The sequence below is a fragment of the Falco peregrinus genome, chromosome 4 (assembly GCF_023634155.1).
Source record: "Falco peregrinus isolate bFalPer1 chromosome 4, bFalPer1.pri, whole genome shotgun sequence".
Taxonomy (NCBI): domain Eukaryota; kingdom Metazoa; phylum Chordata; class Aves; order Falconiformes; family Falconidae; genus Falco; species Falco peregrinus.
In genome coordinates, this window is record NC_073724.1 from 107,411,704 (window position 1) to 107,434,468 (window position 22,765).

General features: G+C 37.1%; 1 protein-coding gene across 1 annotated transcript in view; it reads right to left on the bottom strand.

Moving 5' to 3' along the window:
• The window catches only part of ARHGAP42 (Rho GTPase activating protein 42), a 162,143-nt gene that overhangs the window by 27,640 nt on the left and 111,738 nt on the right, over positions 1-22,765 (bottom strand). Inside the window, exons 7-15 of the mRNA XM_005230550.4 lie at positions 18,995-19,099; positions 14,999-15,128; positions 10,674-10,774; positions 10,262-10,371; positions 6,280-6,358; positions 5,405-5,444; positions 3,366-3,428; positions 1,756-1,830; positions 1,015-1,099 (exon numbers count right to left, since the gene is read on the bottom strand). Of these exons, the coding sequence (XP_005230607.1) occupies positions 1,015-1,099; positions 1,756-1,830; positions 3,366-3,428; positions 5,405-5,444; positions 6,280-6,358; positions 10,262-10,371; positions 10,674-10,774; positions 14,999-15,128; positions 18,995-19,099 (788 nt within the window). The remainder of the gene's footprint in view (positions 1-1,014; positions 1,100-1,755; positions 1,831-3,365; positions 3,429-5,404; positions 5,445-6,279; positions 6,359-10,261; positions 10,372-10,673; positions 10,775-14,998; positions 15,129-18,994; positions 19,100-22,765) is intronic.

Sequence of the window (22,765 nt, forward strand, 5' to 3'; positions counted from 1 at the left end):
GTCAGCACAGAGACTCACTGTTTTCTGACTTCCATACCGCAGAACATGAATAAATACAGCTGCAGAACATGGTACAGTGGGCTGCAGAAGCAATCTTTTGCCCAAGCAAGGCCAAAACATGATGAAATTTGGGACTGAAATTCTGATCTGAGAGATCTTGGAAAAGTCATCCTTTGAAAGGCAGGCTGGGAATTGCCTTATAGACAAACACACAGCTACTGCTAGCTCACATTCTAATTTCACACACACACAGTATCTACAACGATTTGTGCTTCTGAAGATGTATTATAAATTTCTTCAACCTAAGCCAGTCTTTTCAATGAAGCGTACATGATCATTCCACTTTAAATCCTAGGTGTATTTTCCAGAGTGAATAGGGATTTCTGACACTGCCCTTTGTTAGGTGACCAGTTTAGGAAATGTAGATTTTTAGAAGGCATAGAACACCCACCATCTGGATTTGATGCTTTTTAGTATGTTTCTTTTGAATGTTATATATTGAGACCCAAAAAAGAGTTATCTTAAAAGTCCCATAATTCTTGAAAATTCTGTCTGTTATTAGCAAAAATTTTAAAATAAATGGTAGTGTGGGAAGAATATTGTGTTGGTGAAGACACAAACAGCATAGGATAGAAACCTAAACTTTTGCAGAGATTTTTATTCTGCTCCAACAATGATGCCACGAAACCTCACGGTATGTAGCTTAAGGGATTCAGAAAAGAAAGACTAAGCACAACATGCTTTGTGATTAATGTAAAAAAAATTAAATTAAAAAATGTAAATAATTAAATGCTGCCAAATTTAGGGCTATATAATGCATGACTATCTTAATAAGGCAGAAGTGCGTTACAAATTCTAGATTTATTATTATACATAATCACAGGGACATTAGGCAAAATAATATACTCCATTATTACCATGTTAATGGATACATGAAATGTAATATGATATTAATCAGCAAAAGATTAGTAGGCCAGAAAAGGAGTACTGAGATTTGTGTAGCATCATACTTACCTGAGGTAGTTTTTTAGTCCGCTTGTTATTGTTTTATTGTCCCAAAGTTCCATATCAATATCCATATCAGGAGGAGATTTAGGGGCTGGTAGAAAATTGAATTACGATTGTGTTATAGTACTAGCTAGTAAAGCTGCAAACCAGAAGCTAACAGATCAGTCATTTAGCTCATGTGATCACTTATTAGCCAGATTAACTACCAATCTGAACAATTTGAATCTTTTAATTTCTGCCATAGTATTAATAAAAATAAATGTAGCACTGATATTTAGTACCTTTAAACATTAGCTATATGCACTGTATAAAAGTGTAAAGTAAGCCCAAGCCAACAACAAATGTATTTGGCTTAGACATTCAAACACAGGCACTGCAGTGCCAAATTAGCAAGTGAAAGACTAGAACAACTGTCTATAAACTGAGTTATGCTGTGTTACAGAACTAAGATTTGGAACACTTCTGAAATACGCCAAATGGATACCAATAAATACAACCTGGAAGCTAAAAGAAGAAATGCATTTTATTACTAATTTGCTCATGTTTATCAATGATTACATGTAGAAATTGAATCCTAATGCACATAAGAAACTAGTGAGATGGATCACTCATTTTAAGACTGTACACTCGAAGTGCACATACAAAATTGTAACTAGTATGACATATTCTTCTGAGCACAGGAGTTAAGGCAAAAGGGACCACAGCACATGCACTGCACACTGACAAAGGTTTACTTCAGATACTTACAAAATATAGTATTCATCAGCTTTTGCACCTTGGAGTTTACACCACCTATTCTGTACAGCCCCAGGATTGTAATACCTACATTGGGGAAAACAAGCACAATGAAAATATGGTTATTTCAATATATGCTGATGCATCCTTGCTGTATGTTTTCAAAACATCTGAATGTGTTTATGGAAAATTGTACAATTACATTCCTGAACTACCTTCTGGGATATCAATAAATGCATTCCATTAACAGGGCCCTTTTGCATAGAAATGACCCATACTAGCAAACAAGGAGATGGCTGGGAAAATGAAAAATAAGACCCAAAAGCAGTCTTAAAACACATTACATGTCAATAAGTTTTATCTTACCTAGACTTCAGTGGAATTATTATGCATCTATATTTGTTTAGACCATCATCCCTTATAATTAATATTTGATCGATGTTTATAGCAGGAATGATTGGACTCCAAATAGACACATGTACTGTACACTGTTGCAACACTGCTGTTGAGAATTTATATGTTATGCATGGATGCACATGCAAAATAGAGACAAGTCCCAATTTACCCATAAGTTTCCATTGCTGTTTTTTTTTTATAGCACAGACACTAATAACGAATAACGTTTAAAGTGTGACATTCACAACACAGTATTTCAGTATTCCAGTGATGATAATTTTATTGGTTTTACCTCTCTTTTAAAATCAGTGGGATTTAAAAGTTTTCCCTTGTGCCTACCTCAGGTCTTACAATTTAAAAATTGTCCACTTTTCCGCTGAAAACAACATTCCAAAGTCTGACCTCACTTAGATAACCTAGGCAATTTGTTTGGAAATCCTTTCCCCGACCCCCGGAAAAAAATGCAAGCTCTGAATCAGCAGTGATTCAAAAGCTACATAACACTGTTACCTGAAAAACTGAATTCACCTTGAGCTCAATGTTGCACAGAAAGACCACACACCTTTTGGGTTAGAAGAGAGTTGCATAATGACGGTTCAGGGCATGGACAGGAAAAGGCTACCTCTTTTTATGGAAGACAATACAGCCATACATCCTTATTTGGAAGGGTATAATTAAAAACTTGCTGTGAGTTGCAATATATCACATCAGCAGCTGAGTGATTATTACTTTCTTTTTGTATACACCCACTGCCAAAAAAAAGAGTTCCTAAACATTTTACCATGTACAAAATAAGTGAATAAAATGATAGGAGTTATGCTCTGCAAAAATGGTGTTTCAGCAGAGTGTTCATGCCACTTTTTGGTGTTCAGGTTTCATGCCAGAAACCAAAGTTGGGAGCTGAGACTCACTACAGTTTTACCAAAAGAAAGCATAATTCTGTGCACACAAATTAAATATGTGTGCAAGTGTGAATCAAGCTGCCTAAATAACATGAAATTCAGAAAATCTTTTAAAAGCCCACTTAAATGATACATTAAGAACTTTTGTTGTAACTTGCAGCAACAGTTTTAAGTGTAAAGCATACAGATAAAATGTGAAAAGTACAAACCAAATGATGGACACACTCCAAAGCACAGCTGTAAAACATGTAGGATTAATCAAAGTAGCATTTGAGAAATAATACTTAAAATAATCTAATACGTAATTTGTGATTTAATACACACCTCTTGTTTCTACAGCATGAATACATTTTCTCACAAAGTTGAAACCTGCTTCATTTAAGAACACTATAAAAAGAAGAAAAAAGGTAATTCTTTTCTAACTTATCAATACACAAAATCTCTGTGATTAGCTACATTCACATGTTAGTCAAGAAGAACTGATACACATTTATCCACAAGATTACGACACATTCTGTAATAGTATTCTTGCAGACACACCCTTAGCACTCAAAATCCAGCTTTCTAATCATCAGTGTATCATTAGGAGCAGAATATTTTACCGTCTTTCTCAGAAATCAGTAGCCCCTCTCCACACACAGCTGAAAGCTTGCTGCTTTAATAGGAGATTACTGTATTCCCTTTCCTCTGCTGAGGAAAACACTTTGAAGAGTTCAGGACAGAATAAACAGAATATATTTGTTGGGTTTAATACAACATTCTTTGTTCCTTGCACATGCACATAACCACTCATAAAATGGTAACACAGTAAAACAATCTTTGTTATTGACTTTGATTAGTGATGTTATTTGAAGTGAATGTATTTCTCATTAATTTTTGTATCTTCACTGCTCTAACTAGCTAAATAAAGATCTCAAAGCAGCATATTTGTCACTATTAAAATAAACACTATCATATAAAAAACAGACATAGCGGTTTCAATTTTAGATTTCAGAGTCTCAAATATACCTCCTATAAAGATGTATGTCCACATCTGACACATCTCTCTGATACACACACCCACAGATATATTTAAATTATTTTTACATATTTGTGTTAATATAGTACTATGTTAATAACAAATATGTGTTAATATAAGGTTAATACAATTATAGACATAGATCTCACAGTAACTTTAAATACGCTCATTTTATTACTCAATGGTGCCTATACACCTAAACCCAAAAAGATGTGATGGGCTGAGGCCGGCTGTATGAGATTCAACAAAGCTGAGTGCCAGGTCCTGCACTTGGGTCACAAAAACCCCAGGCAGCGCTACAGGCCTGGGGCACAGTGCCTGGAAAGCTGCCCGGTGGAAAAGGACCTTGGTGTGTGGCTGACAGCCAGCTGAACGTGAGCCAGCCGTGTGCCCAGGTGGCCAAGAAGGCCAACAGCATCCTGGCTTGTATCAGAAACAGAGTGGCCAGCAGGACAAGGGAAGGGACCATCCCCCGTACTCTGCACTGGTGAGGCCGCACCTTGAGTACTGGGGTCAGTTTTGGGCCCCTCACTGCAAGAGGGACACTGAGGTGCTGGAGCGTGTCTACGGAAGGGCAACGGAGCTGGTGAAGGGTCTGGAGCACAAGTCTGATGAGGAGCAGCTGACAGAACAGGGATTGTTTAGCCTGGAGAAAAGGAGGCACAGGGGGGACCTTATTGCTCTCTCCAACTACCTGAAAGGTGGTTGTAGTAAGGTCAGTCTCTTCTCCCAAGTAACAAGCAAGAGGATGAGAGGAAACGGCCTCAGTTTGGCCAGGGGAGGTTTATATTGGATAAGAGGAAAAATTTCCCCACTGAAAGGGTTATCAAGCATTGGAAGAGGCTGCCCAGGGAAGTGGTTGAGTCACCCTTCCTGGAGGTATTTACAAGACATGTAGATGTGGCACTTAGGGACATGGTTTAGTGGAGAACTTGGCAGTGCTGGGTTAGCAGTTGGACTTGATCTTAAACGTCTTTTCCAGCCTAAATGATTCTATGATTCTATATAGGAGTATTATTGCAACACACTGACATGTATTTATATTTAGGTATACAGACTACTGAGAAACTTTTTACAGTTTTGTTAAATATATTATAGCTTCCGGCCCAATCAAATTTGCTTCCAATTTATGTTTGATAGTAATACAAAAGTTGAAGGCTTTCTCACAGTTTACATAGCTTAGACGTGCTTTCGTGTAACCCAATCATGTAATCCAGCAGTTATTTCATAGCAATAGAAAGAAAACATAAAATAATTAATATTTCTCTCTTACACATACGTATCTAGAAACCATACTACAGAAATATAGCAATATTTGGTCACTCTGTATGAAGAAAGAGCTTACTTTCTTCCTTCTTGCTAATAATGGCTGGCAGCGTGTAGATCTGTGGGAAAAAAAACCACACAAAACACAACAGGTCAGTGTCTGCTTTAAAATCTTTATTGTCAGGTTTATTGGTAGTTGCAACATGCTGTGTATTAGCTTGCTGCTAGGGGAAAGCCAGCCTTGCCTTTCACCTTCTTTAGATGTTTACCCCCACAGCACTCACCCAGGTTAACAGGTGTTGGGGTAGACACCTAAAATGTGTTAGAAATCACATCTGCAGACTCCAAATGGGTTAAATTTCAATACAACTACTGATGTAATTTCTCTACTGTTTCAGTCAAGCAAGCAGCTTGTAAAAACACTCATCTAGCTCATAAAACCAACCAACCATTTTTTTCCCCTTGGATGCAGGTCTGGCATCACCCTCATTCAGTGACTTTTTTAAGAGCAAGATTAATAGTGGGAAGAAATCTCACACAATCCTGTCTCTTCATAAGTTTCAACACATTTTTATGCTCCCTGCAGTGCCTTTCAGGATGGTACTGTTTGCTCCATGATGCTGCCCAAAAGATGGTTTGTCTTTACCAATGCAGAACCTACTACTTCACAAATGTTATGTGAACCATGAATCCTATTAGACAATATGCTATCATATTACTTGAACATTAAATATCTTAACATAATAATATACAAATCAAGTCTTAAATGCATTAATAGTTCTTCTTTCTACTTTGTACCTAACTTTGCTGTGTACTTGGAATAAGTGTCTCAAAAAGAACAGAACGGTATTTGCCTGTACTGTAACACAGCATCTGAAATACATAGTAGCTTCTTTCTTTAATATGTGTGCCATAAAACTGTAAAAAGAAAGAAAACGAAAAAAATATCCTTACTGGTTCCTTTCCATCCATAGCTTCAAGCCACAGTTTTCGGTTGGATTCTGAAAAAGCTTGCAGTGTGATGATTCCAGGTCTGTCAAAAACATAGACATACACTGAAGCTAGTAATTTCATATCTGAGGGCAGAATCCACATGCATATTGACATGAAGTGAATACAAAAAAGATGGAGAGAAGTTAAAGAAAGCTAATAGCTTCCAACATAACACAGTAACTTCGAGCTCGATTAAAAAACAGGTCTGTTTTTTAAAAGCTTGGTACTGCAACACGTGATTTTAGATGCCTAGTATTAAACGCTACAGCCATCTAATAGGTATTAGGCACCTCCATATTGCATGATGAGTTACAAATCTGCAAACAGGATCCCATACAACCCAGTTTTCAGTGGGGAGAGATGCTCAGGGTGGAAAACTTAAGGGCAAGATACATCAGCTCAATTTGACTAAATAGTCTATGCTTTGAGCTAGTTATCTACATTCCTTTCATAGCAAATGAAGAGAAGTAGGTACTTCTAATCTAAAAGCCATCATACCCCATAATAGACATCCAAAGTCAGTCAAAAGAAATGTGCCCTAAAATGGTTGCCTAAAAAGAGCACTTTGAGATGGTATCTCAAGTCTGCAGATGTAAAGCCAACTGAGCTGAGTACTGTCATGGAGCAGGAATTCTTTATTCGAGAGGATTCATAAAACTAGTTCTTTCCGCTGGCTGTGATCTATACTGTTAGGATAGGAGTTAAAAAATAGGCGTATACTCTCTGTTGATGAAGCTTTGACATTGCACAGAAAAGGAGTCATGGGAACCAGTGAAGGGATGAGGGAACCAATTTCAGTCTTTGTTGCTGGAACAACTATATGAACAGACATGTAAATACAAATAATTAGTCTCTACTTGTGATCATAGCCAAATTACTCCTTTAAGAAATGCTTTGAAATTAATTCACTGATTTGCGAACATAGAATGCCCATGAGACAGTCAATTTTAAAAATTCCTGCACCCACACTAGGCTAGTACAACTCTGCTCAAAACTTTCAGCAGACTGTCCCAAACCGTGATTTTTCCATGGTAAGTTCACAAATAAAAGGACACGGTAGTTTTTACTAGGTTTTCATCTTCCACCATAAAAAATAACTACCCAAAACCCCACCATCCTTTTCCCACTTGCTCCAAAAGACCTACACTGTCACTTTCTATTTAAAAAGCATGCAAGAAAGCAATTGGACAATATAAAATATCAAAATGTGTGTTCACACACATACACCAAACCATTCAAGAAGCAGCAAGCCCTGCCCTTACACATAAAAATGCCAAGCGGAGTACTGTTTGCTATCTACTATCACAAGTGTAAAAAATACAGTTAATCCAGATTAAGAGGTATGATTGTTTTTCTGTTTCTGGGTTTGGTTTTTTTTTTGGTTTGTATTTCTATTTTCTATCTATATACAGTCTAAGTTTATTTCTGTTTTAACATTCCATCTTGCTCCCTACTCACAGATTCTTGCCCTAGGAATTTTTCTCTCAAAAACATTTTAGAAATAGAAACTGATTTTTGTTTTTTCTTCTTTCTGATTACTGATTAATATTTAAGTTGGAAAATTGCATTTATACTTGTAGTCCCTTTGGTCAGCATGTACAGTAAGAGCAGAAATTTCTCAGTGTCATTTCACTTCAGGCTCAGAGAAACCTGGTCTTAGCTCTGGGTTTCTGATTCAGTCTGTTGGCCAAGTTTGCAGTCATTGTATATCATGTTTTAACACTCAAATATCTAACACTACAACCTTCAAATATTAGTTTCCTCTAAAAAGACAAACAAAATAACCCCACCAAACAAACTCCAATATGTTTTGAGCTAACTTTCTCTCTAGTTACTGAAGCAGTTGGTAATTTGTCAGAAATTAACACTACATTCAAGGTAAAACATACTTTTTGATGCTACCTCTTTTTATAGCTCCAGTGCAAATAAGATGGTGTGACCTCTAGATTAGTTTTTACAAGTCTGAGCTGAATGTAGGTGTGACAGACACCAAAGCAAATGTTAAATTAATTATGTCAATTAGAAGAGCCGACAGTGTCTGTTCTCCATTACTTGTTCACAAGGGTTTCTTTCAGTTAACATGGCCCTTTCATGAAATGAGATGTGCACATCAGTCTGCGTGGTCTTCCAATTTTTTAATAAAATAATATTTCATGTAACTTTTCCTACAATGTTGCACAAAATATAAGGAGATAATTAGTTCTATGGGATAAAAGTATTTGGAGACAGAATTTACTCAAAATCTTGCAACAAAATCTTGAAGACTGGTGTAGCTGCACATTTTTAAAAAGTTTTTTCATTATGAAAAGTCATACCTTCACATGACTAAGGAAACTCACCTTTTACTAATGCCCATTACTTTTAAAGTTTTTCTGTATTTGGCAGGTGATGTCAAACATTATACTCCAAGTAAATAATATTAAGTCTTGAACTTAAAATTATTTCAAATGCAGTCATTATCACAGACTTTTGAATCTTCAGTATTCCAGTCCTGTGCTTATATTTACATCAACTCTCACATTCTTACACATTACTGACATCAGTAACAGCCACTGTATTTTCTCTTTCTTAGGTGAAATCCAAGTTTTACCAACAAAACGTTCAGAAGAGATTAATGTTGCCCCTGTATATGAACTCCCACCAAATATTTCTAGGTATTCCATTGTCTATTTATCTCCCCTGCTGACTTGTAAAAAAAATCACTACTTCCCTGCTGAATACCAAATCAATTGTAAAAGTGAACTTTCCATCAGCCTGGGAAAGTTAGACCCTTACAATAATGACCAGGTAGCTTTGTATCCTACAGCCCTTCCCATCTCCTGCCCAAGTTTCCAGAATGACTTTACCTTGTAGGCCATGCACATTTGTAATCAATCAAAATGTCCAAAGGGAATAAATGATATGCAAGAAGTGCCTGTAACTATCTTTTTAACGAGAACTTGAAGAACTGCAGATGGAACTAATTGTTCTGTGCAGTTCTATTGAACTGTGGACATTCTAGTAGAGCAAGGGAGACAGAAGGGACAACACTCACTTGTGAATACGTTACTATGGTACTGCCACAGATATGTCTAATCAATGCAATTCTACTTAGAAAGAAAAAACTACCAATTTCAGACTCAACCTGTCAATTCAAGCTTAGGAGCTTTCAAGAGACCAATTAGTCTCAACGTTTGTTCATATAAAATTTCTGTTTCTTAAACCTGGACTCACTTGAAGTCTATTTTAGAAAAATAATGTACTATATTTGAAAGTATTAAAGTAGTTTCAAAATATTCATGTAAATACAGCAGTTCTGAATAGAATTTAAATGACAGTATCAGTCATAAAATATTTCTTAAGCAAATGACTACAAAAGTCAGTCTATTTATCCGATTTTAAGGGAAAAAATAATTAAATATGTCTCCTTATTCCCAAGCTTGAAAAAAATACTTTTACAAAGCACTGTATACATATACTTCAAATATGAGAAAGCTGTTTTCATTTCTCTTATGTAGTTTTAACATCCAGGAAAAAGAGGGGAAAAATGTTGTAGAAGTAATTTTCAAAAAAGAAAAATTATGTGCTCCCATATATTTCTGAAATAAATAAAGATTGGTACAGAATATGCTTATTAGTAAGTATTTATAAAAGTATTTATGATCTGTTCCTAAAAAAGGGTAGTCAGTTGTGCTACAGGTTCTGTAAGAATCCATCTTGTATCTGCACACAAATATAATATAGTTAAGATAACACATATGAAATGTAATGATGTTTTTTAGAAAAACAATTTTGAATAAACAAGTACTAAGTCTTGAAAGCCTAGTTTGTCTGGATACAGGCCTATTGAGAAATATGTGTTCCTATTACAGGAGTAACTATTATTTTTGTTGCAAAATACTTGTTACAAATGCTTCTATTTTTAATTATTTTCAATTTGTTAACACAACAAAAAAATGCAAACCTCTCAAAGACTTCAATATCAAAACAGAAACGTTTGTCAATTGAATCTGTTTTTCTCCTGATGCAAGATTTCAGCTTGAATATTTCTGGTGAGCTTGTGACAAGGCCATTCTATAAAACAAAACAAAACTAAATTAGCACAGCAAGTATGCTGATACACCTTGGCTTCACATCTCAAATTTAACTGTATAAACAGTCCAAAGAACACGTTAAGATGGGGATTAATATTATTTAGGAACATATACAGTAATTCCTCTGTGTATAAATTTAGACTACAGTTAAGAGCTTTCTGTCATATATTTGTTACTTAATCATTATATTTCAGAAACTCCCTAAATTCAAAACTTTACCAGCATCTGTTTCTATGACATAAGTTACATGTTCATGTATGTGTTCATGTATGTGCAACTCACCACTTTTCCACCAGATTTTGTTTCAGCTATACTCATTGTAAATGTTTTTGTTCCTTTATCGTAAGTGCAGTAATGCTTTACCCATGTAAATCCAAGAGGTCCTAGATTAAAGAGAGACAATATTAAAAATAATTATTTTGGCATTTTATCATTACTTTAGTTGAAGTTAGAATAGAGAAATTAAATGTAACAGCAATCACATGTAGACTAGAGAATAATAATAATAATAAAACCCCTATTTTTTTTAATGTGAACATGTTGTTCAGGTATAATTTTAAAAAATATTACAGCTTGATAAGGTTACTTAACAAAGTTCCAGCAGACTGATTTTCTTTAGCAACTGAATGGGTAACAGCATTTTACTAGGGTACACAGGCAGGAGACGGCAAGATCCTGAGGATTCTTCTGCCTAGGAAATAGAGTTGAAGATTTTTTGAACCCAAGTGAAGCACAACGATCCAGTATTACATCCTTGCTCTGAGGGAAACCTTGAAGTCTGCTATTAGATCCAGAAAACTGGATGAAGTCATGAAGTCAAGAGTGCATTTCCCTTTCCTTTCAGAGTTCTTGTCAAAGGTAACAAATACTTTTGGTAGTATCGTAGGGAAGTTATTCTTCCACCTGTTACCTTAAGGGAGTGGGTAAAATGGCATTGGCTCAGAGACAGAATCTTAAGATAGTTGAACACTAACAGGTGATTTCATTACATGAGTGGAAAGGAAGGAAAGGAACAGTGCACTCTAACCCAACAGTGTTTTAGAGAAGAGGGATATAATGCTAGGTGGCAGAGGTGGCACCTTCAGCAAGAAACACTGGCCTTTTATGTCTTGAAAGGGGTCCTGCTGGGGAAGTGGTGGCTGTAACAGTGGACCTTGTCCACAAACTGACAACTGCACACACTCACAACACCAAAGTAAAATGTACTTAGGGATTCACCAGTCTTTCATTTAGATAGCCACACATGAAATCTATAGCAATCCCCAAGTGCATGGATGTATGCCTTATCCTGCAGAGGTCACACCACGCTACTTCTTAATCCGACTGCAAAGTATAGGCTCTCTGATGCAGAAGATGTTATCACTCCTGGATTACCCAGAGTTTTGCTCAGGCATTGCTGTGAACCTTCAGTGAATCTAAACACAAAACCCTCTTGAGCTTAAGCTAAATGGTGTTTTAAACTTCATCCTCTAACCTAGCTGTAAATACCTGTATTTATAACGTGTTCTTTGCTGCGAGGACATGGAGTACATCCTCCCACTATTTCCGTAATTCTCTCCATGTCCCACAAGTACAGCTAAGATCTCCCACAATTTTCTGGAAAAAACCCCAACGTTTACTGTAGCACAGAGAACAAGATAAGCTCCCGGATTCTTACAGATCCATCTGGAGGGGTGGTGCACTGCAGAGAACAGGACAATTCAGGTTTTTGCAGTGTGACTGCCCCCCCTTGGGTCAGAAGATTATGGCTATAACTGTACTGGTTAATAAACAGTGCTGGCAGCATTCACACTGACTAGGTAACATGAAAAACTCTTCCTGATTTCTGAGGACAGGACATTTAACACAGAGGATGGGATACCCTGGGCAAGCTTGTCTCTGGCTGAGTACAGCCCCATTTTTTTTACTAGCATCGACACAGCTGCTGGGTACTCAGCTGCAGAGAACAAACACAATGGCTGTGTGAAGAGGTACCAAGAAAGAAAATAATTTCTTTCCTCTTGGGTAGCATTATGCTTCAGAGCCTGGCATTCAAACATGGTCCCTCTCTGAGAACCATTGCAAAGGTATATGCCAAAGCAAAATATATATGTATCTAATGCAGTATTGTATCTAGTGTGTGAATTCAGAATAGGAAAGGACTAGATGATACTTTCAACCCACACGTGATTTTCTAATTCACTTCAATGGTAAACACTCACAGGAAAAATAAGACATTAATTTTTTCAAAGTAAAGTATATCTGAACCTTGTAATTCTTTTTAAAATGAAAGAGCTCTGAGTTAAAAAAAAAAAAGTAGTATTTCAAGTGTTTTGTGGTGGTGTTGTTTTTTTTTCAAATGTAACCAGTTAAAATAAAAATGTAAAGTGTTAAAAACAAAACTAATAGTTTTACTATAGATAAAATGGCTTTGCCTTCTAAACGTAGCCTTCCACAAGGGTGGTGGAAATACAAGAGACTGCATCAGTCTTGTAAGTCAGATGTCTGGCAACCCAGAAATGTAGATGTGGAAATTTGCATGGTCTGTGATGTCAGCTTGGAGAAAGTTCTCCCATTGCCTGCTTTTTGCAGGAAAGTAATGTCATGAATTGAAAAGTCAACTAGTTACCCACCCTCAGAAGTTAGCTGTTCTGTTCCCATATTTAAGCTTATTTTCACATAGCAAAACAAAATCTATAATTACTCTGCATCAATTTTTCCTCTGATGGCATTTCATTAAATGTTTCAGCGTATATAAGGATGAACACTCCCAAAGCAGTTCTAAGTGAGTTTAGAAGTCACCCGTTTTTCATTAAAAAAGTGTAGCAAGACACCTACATTGCAACTTTAAGTCTGTCACTCATGGCCATCCATCTGAATGAAAACATTTTATGTCCTACTGCCATTTAAAAAAAAAAACAAAACCAAACATATTTGCCACCATGCATACCAGTAATAAATATATACAGGATTGACTTTCAAGAATAGCAGATGTTCAACCCCATTACCCATAATTTGACAAGAATTTATGGGATGATAGTTGTAGGAAAGTAAACCTGCATGACAAGGAAATATACAACTAGTACCTTTCCTACTGACACAGATATTACAGACCCTGTTACTCTTACTCCAGAATAAATTAATGAACAAATTTCTTTTCAGTAAAAGGATGTCAAGTTGACCTCTCACTATTTAATGAAGCACAGCATGTGTCCAATATTTCACTCCTTTTCTCCCTCTCCCATTACCAGAGCTCAATGTAATTTCCACTTAACACAGGTTTCTTTTATTATTATTACTCAATTAAAACATAGAGGGTCTTCTTAAAACTTTCAGTGCTAATAAGAGTGGCTGATGTTAACTGATAAGCATTGAGGCTTCTTTCTTTTAGCTCACATATAGAATAAAGATTAATTTCATGAAAAATCAGTTATCTATAACTCCATGTGGTCTCTTTGGCGCAGTTATCACCTAAAAACAAGCAGTGAAGAAGATATCCTCAAAACTGAGGTCAAGTGGGGTCAAATCTGACACAGGAGTTCTATATCCAGATGGCTTCTATTTATTTTTAGATTGAGAAATCAGGTGTAAAGTTGCATTTAATAATTTTTGCATGAACATCGAACTTGCATGAGAATGTACACACTATCTCAAAACACCGCTACACAATCCGCTAGTGTCAGGTTGATTCCACAGCAAATACAAAATTTTTTAAATAAATATATAAATCTGGGTATCCCATGCAATGAAAACTATTTTACTGGGGGTTTTGTATGATCCTGCCTAACATAGCTAGTTTGGCTTGGTTTTCTGTACTGGCTAGAGTGTAAATCACTGACAGCTGATACTTCAGCTGATGTATAGTTTTGAATTCTCTCCTTTGCCTTCTCACTTATTTCCTGGTTCTGTTTTCATTCATCACTTGATGTACTGCTAGGCTCTTCCAAGTACTTTCAGCCACTTACGACAACTTTAGTTCTATAGCTTCATTTAGTTCATCATTTCATTCTCATGTTTTATGAAGTGAATAGAACACAGGTATAGATTTGCAGCTATTTTGGAGCCGACAGACTGTATTTAGATTACTTTTCTTTTTCTTACATCTCTGTTTTTCATTATGTGCACGTTCATTTACTCTCAAGGTGGCTGGGTCAAGTGGAAATTCCTGGTACAAGGTGGAACTTGCTCCTGCTGGGTGAACTATATAGGCCCTGTTCAGGCACGGAAAGTACCTGAGGCAGCAGGCTTTGAAAGGTAGAGCCAAAGCAGAGTGCTGAGATCTTGCAGCTTCTGCAGCAAGGTGTAGGGTAGCCAGCCAGAGCAGAGCTTGCTACCAGCCACTGAGGTGACCCATAGCAGGCACCTACCCACAAGGACAGAGGGAAGGAGTTGCGTTGCTTACAAGTGTTTTGATCACCATCCCATCTGACTGTAGCTACTCTATAAGAGCTTTTTGAAAAGTCAAACACTTTTGAACCTCTCAATCATTTGGAAAGCAACTACAGCAGAAGTCTGCAGATATTCAAACAGAGAGCTGATGTGTTGTCTTGCTAACTGAACCATTTTCTCATCTTTGCATGTTGCTATGCCTTTCAAATAAAATTAAAAGGTACAACTGTTTTACTCACGTTTCTCCTGCACATAGAGATAGCCTTCCATTGTCCATTGACTTGGTGGTCTGTAATCCTGGTTGGCCGATTTCATTCTTTGCATGAGTCTCTCCACTTCCTGCCTAGTGCTTTCAAAATTATTCCGTGTCTAATACCCGGAAAAGGAAACAAACAAAAAATCCTCATCATGTCATGCAAGTACTAAAACAATAATGAAGAACTAGTTAGTCATAATGCCAAGAAAACTGTATCAGAGACCAACAGAAGCACTTGACAGAGACAAAAGGAGAGAAAAAAAACCCAATAAAGAATAATACCTTTAATTTCTCTAGAAGCCTAGGAACAACATAGTAATAAAGAATTCAATGTCAGCACACAAGTGTAAAGGAAACATAGTTGAGAACGGTAACATTCCTCTTTCTGCAGGTCACTGAACCTCAGAAAGGAGGTCATTTCATATCTTTAGGTATGCTTACATAGTATTCTGCAGACAGGTGCACGCTTTCTCTCCATGTATTTTAGGATACACAGATGGAAGTCAGGCTAAACTAGAAGCTGCTGATAGCATAGCTCCAGGTATTAAGTCCCACTGCACAACTTGAGGTACAGCACAGAAAACACTAGTTTGGGTTAACGCCAGGCTAATGTCTCCAGGCATCTGCAGTGTCTCCACGTGTGGAAGCGACAAATGTACTGTGTATCCGTATCTGCAGTAATACCACAGCTGCTGATACTCAGAACAGTCAGGTTACTGGCAATGTCATGAACAGTTTTTGATAGGACTATGCAACCACCACAGTAAAGAATAACATAAATATGCTAGGTAAGAAACAGGTCACAAGTGGCAAAACTGTGCCAAAAACATGGAAGTGTCTACCCTAAATATTGTGTGTGTAACCAGGCAAACAATTAGGTAGCAAGGTGGGTTATTTACATTTGCTAGTATCTATATGCATGTAAATGGACATTTTTTCCTATTGAATTCAGTGAGGCCAGGGTTTCCCTCCACGTACCTGGCACGATATAGTAAAGGAGCATTATTATCAGATGCTGTAAGTTTGATAGGTTGCTACCAACATACCAGGTGTTGAACATTTTGTCCTACAGGTAGTAGGGAAGAATTTTATGTTTCTGCAGTCATCTTATAGACTCTAATCAGACTAGTCAGAAAGATGTTTTCAGGATTTTACACCCTGGTAGAATATTTTCCCCTTTTTGCGGACCGTTCATGGAGCTGCACAGTAGTATAATAATACATGTTACATCTTCTTGAAGACATACATTATTATTAGAGAGGGAGGTAAAATTCTTCCCTGAACTTTTCAGATTATATCCTTAGGATGAAATATCACTTCAGACCGAACTTAACAGAGATCATTTTGAGACCTTCAGGAGGGACATGCCATTGAAGGGAGGAATGTCTTGATTCTGAAAGCTTACCTCTCTTTGTCTATTAATTAATTAATATGTAATGACTACTTTTAAGTAGCCAGGACTTTGAATCAAGTTATAGAAGACAAAGCCAAATGGACAAACAAAGAGGCCACCGGCCAGCTGAAACAGGGAAAGTGAAAACAGGTCATGCTAGGACATGGTGACCTGATAAGAGCTGTCAGTCTGCCACTGCTCTGCTACTCCTACGGCTCTTACTGCTCCTACTCTAACCTGTAGGACAATTTTAAGAACAGAAACAGCAGTTTGGATCAACTATTCTCCAAGACCTTAAAACACAATGCAATGGAGAAGAGTACTTTTGAGAGATACAACAGACAGGCTGAACACAATTTTCCCTGAACTCTGTCCTCAGTTCGTCTTTCTCTACATAAATTATTTCACTTCAGTCTGAGGCCGGGTGATCCTCTGAGTGACAAATCAGTGGACAGCCAAGCTAGCAAAAGGAAGATGTGGATCTAGATCTGGAGTCAGAATTCAAACTTTTGTATAACAGCAGTGAATGATGTACTGTATCCCACTATATCTTCATGTACATGTTTCTCTGATGTAGAAATATAATACAAAATATCATAATACATCGTTCCTTCTGCCGAACTTTACATCTCCCTCTACCTCTGCAGTCTATTTAAAACTTCAAGTTGCACTTATTTAATATTTAAGAAGAGATTAAGTTTAACTATTTCTTAATTAACACTGAAATTGAAAAAATCTGTTAATAATTCTGTTTCTCTAGATATGCACATAGAAGATCCCAACTTATTCTAACTTACAATGCCAGTTTTGCCCTGTGCTGTGGGCTCACACTCCTCTCAGAACCTGCCTTATTAAACAAATCTCTGGACTGAAGCATGTTTTTCACCCTTTCACTGAAACTGTGCTGCGCAACAACACTGACCCCTTGTGCCTTTACCTGAAAAGTCTCAGTAGCAAACCAAAAGTAGCAAATAAATAATTTGAAAGGACAAACAAGGAGCTGAGATGCCCTACAGACATACAACATTTGCATTTTGATCCAAAAGGAAACGGTTAATCACATAGGAGTTTTTGCATTATTTCATCAAGCAGCATTTTAAACGGGATCTACGGCTATATATAAACCACAGACATAAAAAGGGAGGGGACCACGGAGGTGTGCTGTGCATGTTTAGTTGCAGCAAAGCCTGGAAGAGTGCAGTACTCCTAAGAATGCAGACCTACATTAACAGTGCCAAGGCAATGCTGTCTTCCAACTTCAAGCCAACATACGCCTCTCTAATGGCAAGCTGCTACAGGGAAAATGCCGGTATTTTATTTTCCAGTAACCCACACTAACAGTAAACCCCAACCTCTTTATTACAATAGCAATTGCGCACAGTAAGGTGCTTTTGTACTCCCAGACCTGTTTCATATTCCCTAAGTTCAGCGGCCAAGGAACTATCTAGAAAAGCTGATGTCAGATCTTCTAAACTGCTGTAGATTCTTTGACTCTACTGCAGCTACAAAAATTTCTGTTGGGTGAGTACCTTTACTTGAAAGAATGGAAAAGAAATGGAGTAACTGCAAAAAATACAGCATTTGGAGCAAATGATACAGTATCTTCACTTTTTTTTTTTTTTATTTGTTCTGTACTTTGACATTACTTGTCACAAAAAATGTAGGGCTGGTCCAATATTAACATGTTGAAATTCACTTTTTGCCTTAAAAGCAAATGACAGTTGTTTAATGCAAATCAGGCGTAAAAATGTTTTCTATCTACTTACTTGTATGTCCTTGTAAGTGTAACATCTTGAGTTACACAGTGAAATAAATATACACTTGTATACAGCAACTATGATGAGTAGAGAAGTACATTGATTAAATGCATTTTTGTTATTTCTGAAAGCTATGGAATTTTCAGGTACAGTTCACCTTGAATGGCTCTTACTACCAAGTTCAGACCAATCTACAGCAAAAGATCCACCTTCTCAGTTGAGAGTAAGTCTCTACACAAATAGCAGATCCTTTCTTCCAGTGGAACTTCATGCTTGTGAGAGCTGCTCACTGTGGAAGAAGTCCCCACCAGTTCTTTGATGCTCCAAAGAATGGCTTCCCAAATATGCTTTATATATAGTGGGAAGCTAGCAGACAGCAGGACAAGTTTTTCATGGCTATTTGTGATCTGAAAGAAACAAACTGCATCATTCTATACCAGTTGGAGCATTTCTGGGACATTTGCCTACTCCAGAAGACAGGTCCCACACTCAAGAAAGCATTTACACATGTTTAAACCTATCTGGACTACTTGTTTTCTAATCACAGCTTGGCTGCTGTCCTCATTTTCTGGTTCTCACTCACAAAATTTTGAACCTGAAAAACATAAATTAACTATCTGAAGTTTAATTTTTCTGAAGTTATTTGTTGACAGGAACCTTGATTACATCAACCTTACCAAAAATAACTTTTACCTATTCACATATTATTTTGATTTCAGCTTACTGAAACATAGCAAGATTTAGAGTTCCAATAAAGTTCTATGAGGCTACTTTAATATCCTGAAATTAAATTAGCAAACAAAATGGCATAAATACAAATCATCCTTACGTTCTGCAAATTGAACTGGAGTTGCTGCTTGTATGGTGCAAACTCCTGAGCCAGTTCATATCCTTCATGGTAAAATGTAAATAATCCTTGAAGAAAGGCCAAGAGCTGAAAAAGTAAAATTGAGAAGCGTTATATATTTTTAACATATGCTCGTAATGCTATATAACACAAAGATAACAGAACATACACTAACTTACAAGGAATAGGTATTGCCTGAGACAGTGAAAAAATAGGCTTTGGCAACTGCTATGCACTTCTTCCATTGAGATGGATATTAGAAAGTAAAAACTAAGGACACTTTATTTTCTGTTAGTTTTCAGCAGCAAAATACAGTAATCAATCAGCAAAACACATTCTGCGTCTTAGCTCCTGGAACACACCAAGCTTTCACTACTTGCAAGAGCAAAGTTTTGCTGAGAAAGGAATCCATGGCCAGACCTTAAGAGAGAGAGGAGTTAAACAGGCTTTTGCACCATGCAGTTGTCAATTCCATAATAATTTAATTCACTGTCCTAGTAATTTTATCCACTATTTCAGCTGGAGTCTTTGATGGTGTGCATTCTCCAAGTTCATACTTTCAGAGTTTAAAGTTTTCTTCAAAATTTTTTTCACTGTCTTCATAGCAATTGCTTGGGCTATGACCTATTTTCTACAAATGAGACTCCTGAAAGTATGCTTTGGACAGCTTAACACAACACAAGAAAACCAGACTACTTCTTCCTGCTCTGAACAAAATGCAAACCCTATCTGGTATGTCTGTGAGTGACTCCAACAGAACAGTTGGAAGTCTGTACTTATCCAGTTGAAAATTATTTTTAAAGTTAGCTTTACAATAATGTTTAAGTGGTAAAAAGTGCAACTAGTGTTAGCTGTTGATTTAATGTGTTCCTACCACCTATTAGTTTTCAAAGCCTTGTTATTCTGTTCTAAATTTTAAAAGTGCTTTGACATTGCTGTAAACCATCTTACCTGCTATTAAATAACATGAATTTAATTTTTCATTATGGACTGGGGTTTTTTATATATATAATTCAGTTTACAAAAAACAAGTAAAGAAAACAACAACAAAAAAAAGAGACATTAACTTGGATGTACAACAACAAAAGCTGTAATAACAGTTCGGATTTATTTTAGTGTATTACAGCCATTGAAGAGCTAATCATCTAGCCTAAGCAACTGACTGTCCAGGCTGCCTCCTAACTCAGTAAAAAACCACAGGTATTCAAGACCATAATTCTTTTTCCTTTTTCAGACTTTTCTCTCAGGATGGGATGAATGATCCAATGGAAACATTTATCTCTCTCCATCGACTATTGAAGTAGCCTAGACTCAGGCAACAAAAATTCCTTCATTCATATTTAATGCACTTTTCTTTGTGTTACCAATACCATAGATTACTGTAAGTGAAACAGCTTAAAAATGTAGCTTTTACTGTGTTTATATTTTCTCTAAATTTACACTCAGCCCTACTTGAAGAAATTGTTCTGCCTCCCTCCTTCCTATTGTTCACCAAGAGACTGCTGTACTAAGGTAACATACGTATTTCAGGGGAATAGCTAGAATAATTTTTTTTGCCATTTTAGAGCCCCATCCATTCCAGCATTGCAAGACATTCCACATCCTTTAACAAGCGAACTTCCACAGCTTGACAGATGAGAGATCAAGGATGCAGCACACTGAGCAGAGGAGCTAACATGAAGGCTTGCTGCTACCAGACCAAAGTCTTGCTCTCCCCTTCCCGTTCTGTCTTGTTCCCCATTCAGCTTTTGTCACACATCCCACACATCCTTGTGCCAGCTCTGGCATCACTGAACCCTTCAGTGAGCACCTCTGTCTTGGGAAGGCTGCTGTTTTGCTGCATTAGGAAATTAAAGCAGTTTGAGGTTAATACACCATCAGTCCGACACAAACAGAAGCATGAAGGCATGGCTTGGAGAAGGACTTCACCCTTGGTTTTTACCGGCATTGCAGGATCAGATGAAACCCTGGCCTCAGGCTGAGGTGGTGAAAGCCGATGGCTGCCCAGTAAGTTGGTCACAGAGCCTGAAGAACTGAGAAGATCCTTGGGCATAAAAGCCTCTTTTTGTGAGGCCTCTACAATGGGTGTGAATTCCTCAAACACTCCACTATCAAACAAACAATGCAGGCCACACAGTCAAGTAAAGGGCTCCACAGCTTGTATAAATTGTCTCAGCTTTACACCATCATCTGTCCAGCTGAAATCATTACCTCAGCTAAGGACCTGGCCCTGAAAGTCTCCTACTGGTTATTCAAGTGGTTCTAACAAAGGTCCAAATACAACAATTTATCTTAAAAATCTCTGATTATGTAAACACATAGGAAGAGCTCTATAATTTTAAGGGTTATAATGTAATTCTAGAATTACATAAAAGAAAACTAATCTTCCTTTTTTAGAACTAAAGTATAAAATAAGTAGGTAAATTATAATTAAGGCTTTGCTCTGGCTCCAGCTGTACAAAGCCCATGCCCACAGTAATAGATGCAGTTACTCATGAGCGTCCCCAACTACAGCTCCTTCAGATACAGCAGCATAACTACTCTTGTGCTTACTCTGACTTTGTTCGGTCAAAAAGGACATGGACTAACTTAACCTGTAAGTAGGAGCTTGCTGCTAAACCCACTCCTTTCAGCTGAAGAAGCACTGCAGGAAAACTGCAGCCAGACCAGAACATTACAGTACACCAAAATTACAGCAGAAGAACTAGTGAAAGAATCTTTCAGTATGTCAGCTTATGCCTGAATTTTAAAGATCAGTTTAAAGGGCATTTCAGGAGAATGCACTATAGACTGTTTAAATTTCAGCTTCAATACTTGAAGAAAACTGTTTTCCACCATACAAAATGCTTTTATGGAGTATGAGAAGAAATACTGAGGAGGAAAATATTTAACACAAGATGGCAGCAAAGCTGAATTTATCAGAAAGCAAAAAAATAGCAAAAAAAACCCCCCAAACCCCGAGAAAAACCTGAATGCATTTTAGTTAAAGTACTCCTTAGGTATTCTGGCAGTTGTGCATTGCAGAGGGTCTGGCCTTGAGCTTCTCTTGACAAACACTCTCTAAGCACTTAGAAAAATGGGAATAAAAGTAAAAATATGCTTATTTTGTGCAAGTCCTAAGCCAGTTTATTCAAACTCTTTGTTGAAATAACTGATACTAAGGATGGTATTTGCTTCTATGTAAGTGTCACAAGTGGTGGAAGAAGAGGGATCAGAAAATGGCCTGTGCGCAATGGGCCTGTGCTGTTAAGGCATCTTCATAACCACTTCCATCAGGACAGGTACAGCCATAGCATCGCATGGAAGAGATCTAAAAGCCAAGGACTTCTGCCTTAGGCTTATGCTCACAATGGGGTTTTCTTGTTGCTGGTGTTAGAAGTGGCACTGCTGCTAAAGGCAGGCTCATAATTTAAAAAAGATTTATATTAAATAATAAAGAAAAGAAAAACAGCCCTCTTTTTCTTTAAAAAAACATTTTCAGAATGTATTTTGAGGTGGTCTTCACATATAAAGAGGTGATTTGTTTCACCAGACATCACATACGATGCCTGATGTGTTCATATTAACAATTTTTCATTTCAGCAAGTCCCTTACAGTTACCTCATTCTGAGTATCTAATCGGTCACATCAATAAAGAGCGAGGTCTGAACTCTGTAATACCATTGTACTCACTACCCCAGTGCCATGAGGATTTCAACACAGAACCTGAAACAAAATCCAACTACTTCTTGAGACTTTATTTATTTTTATGTA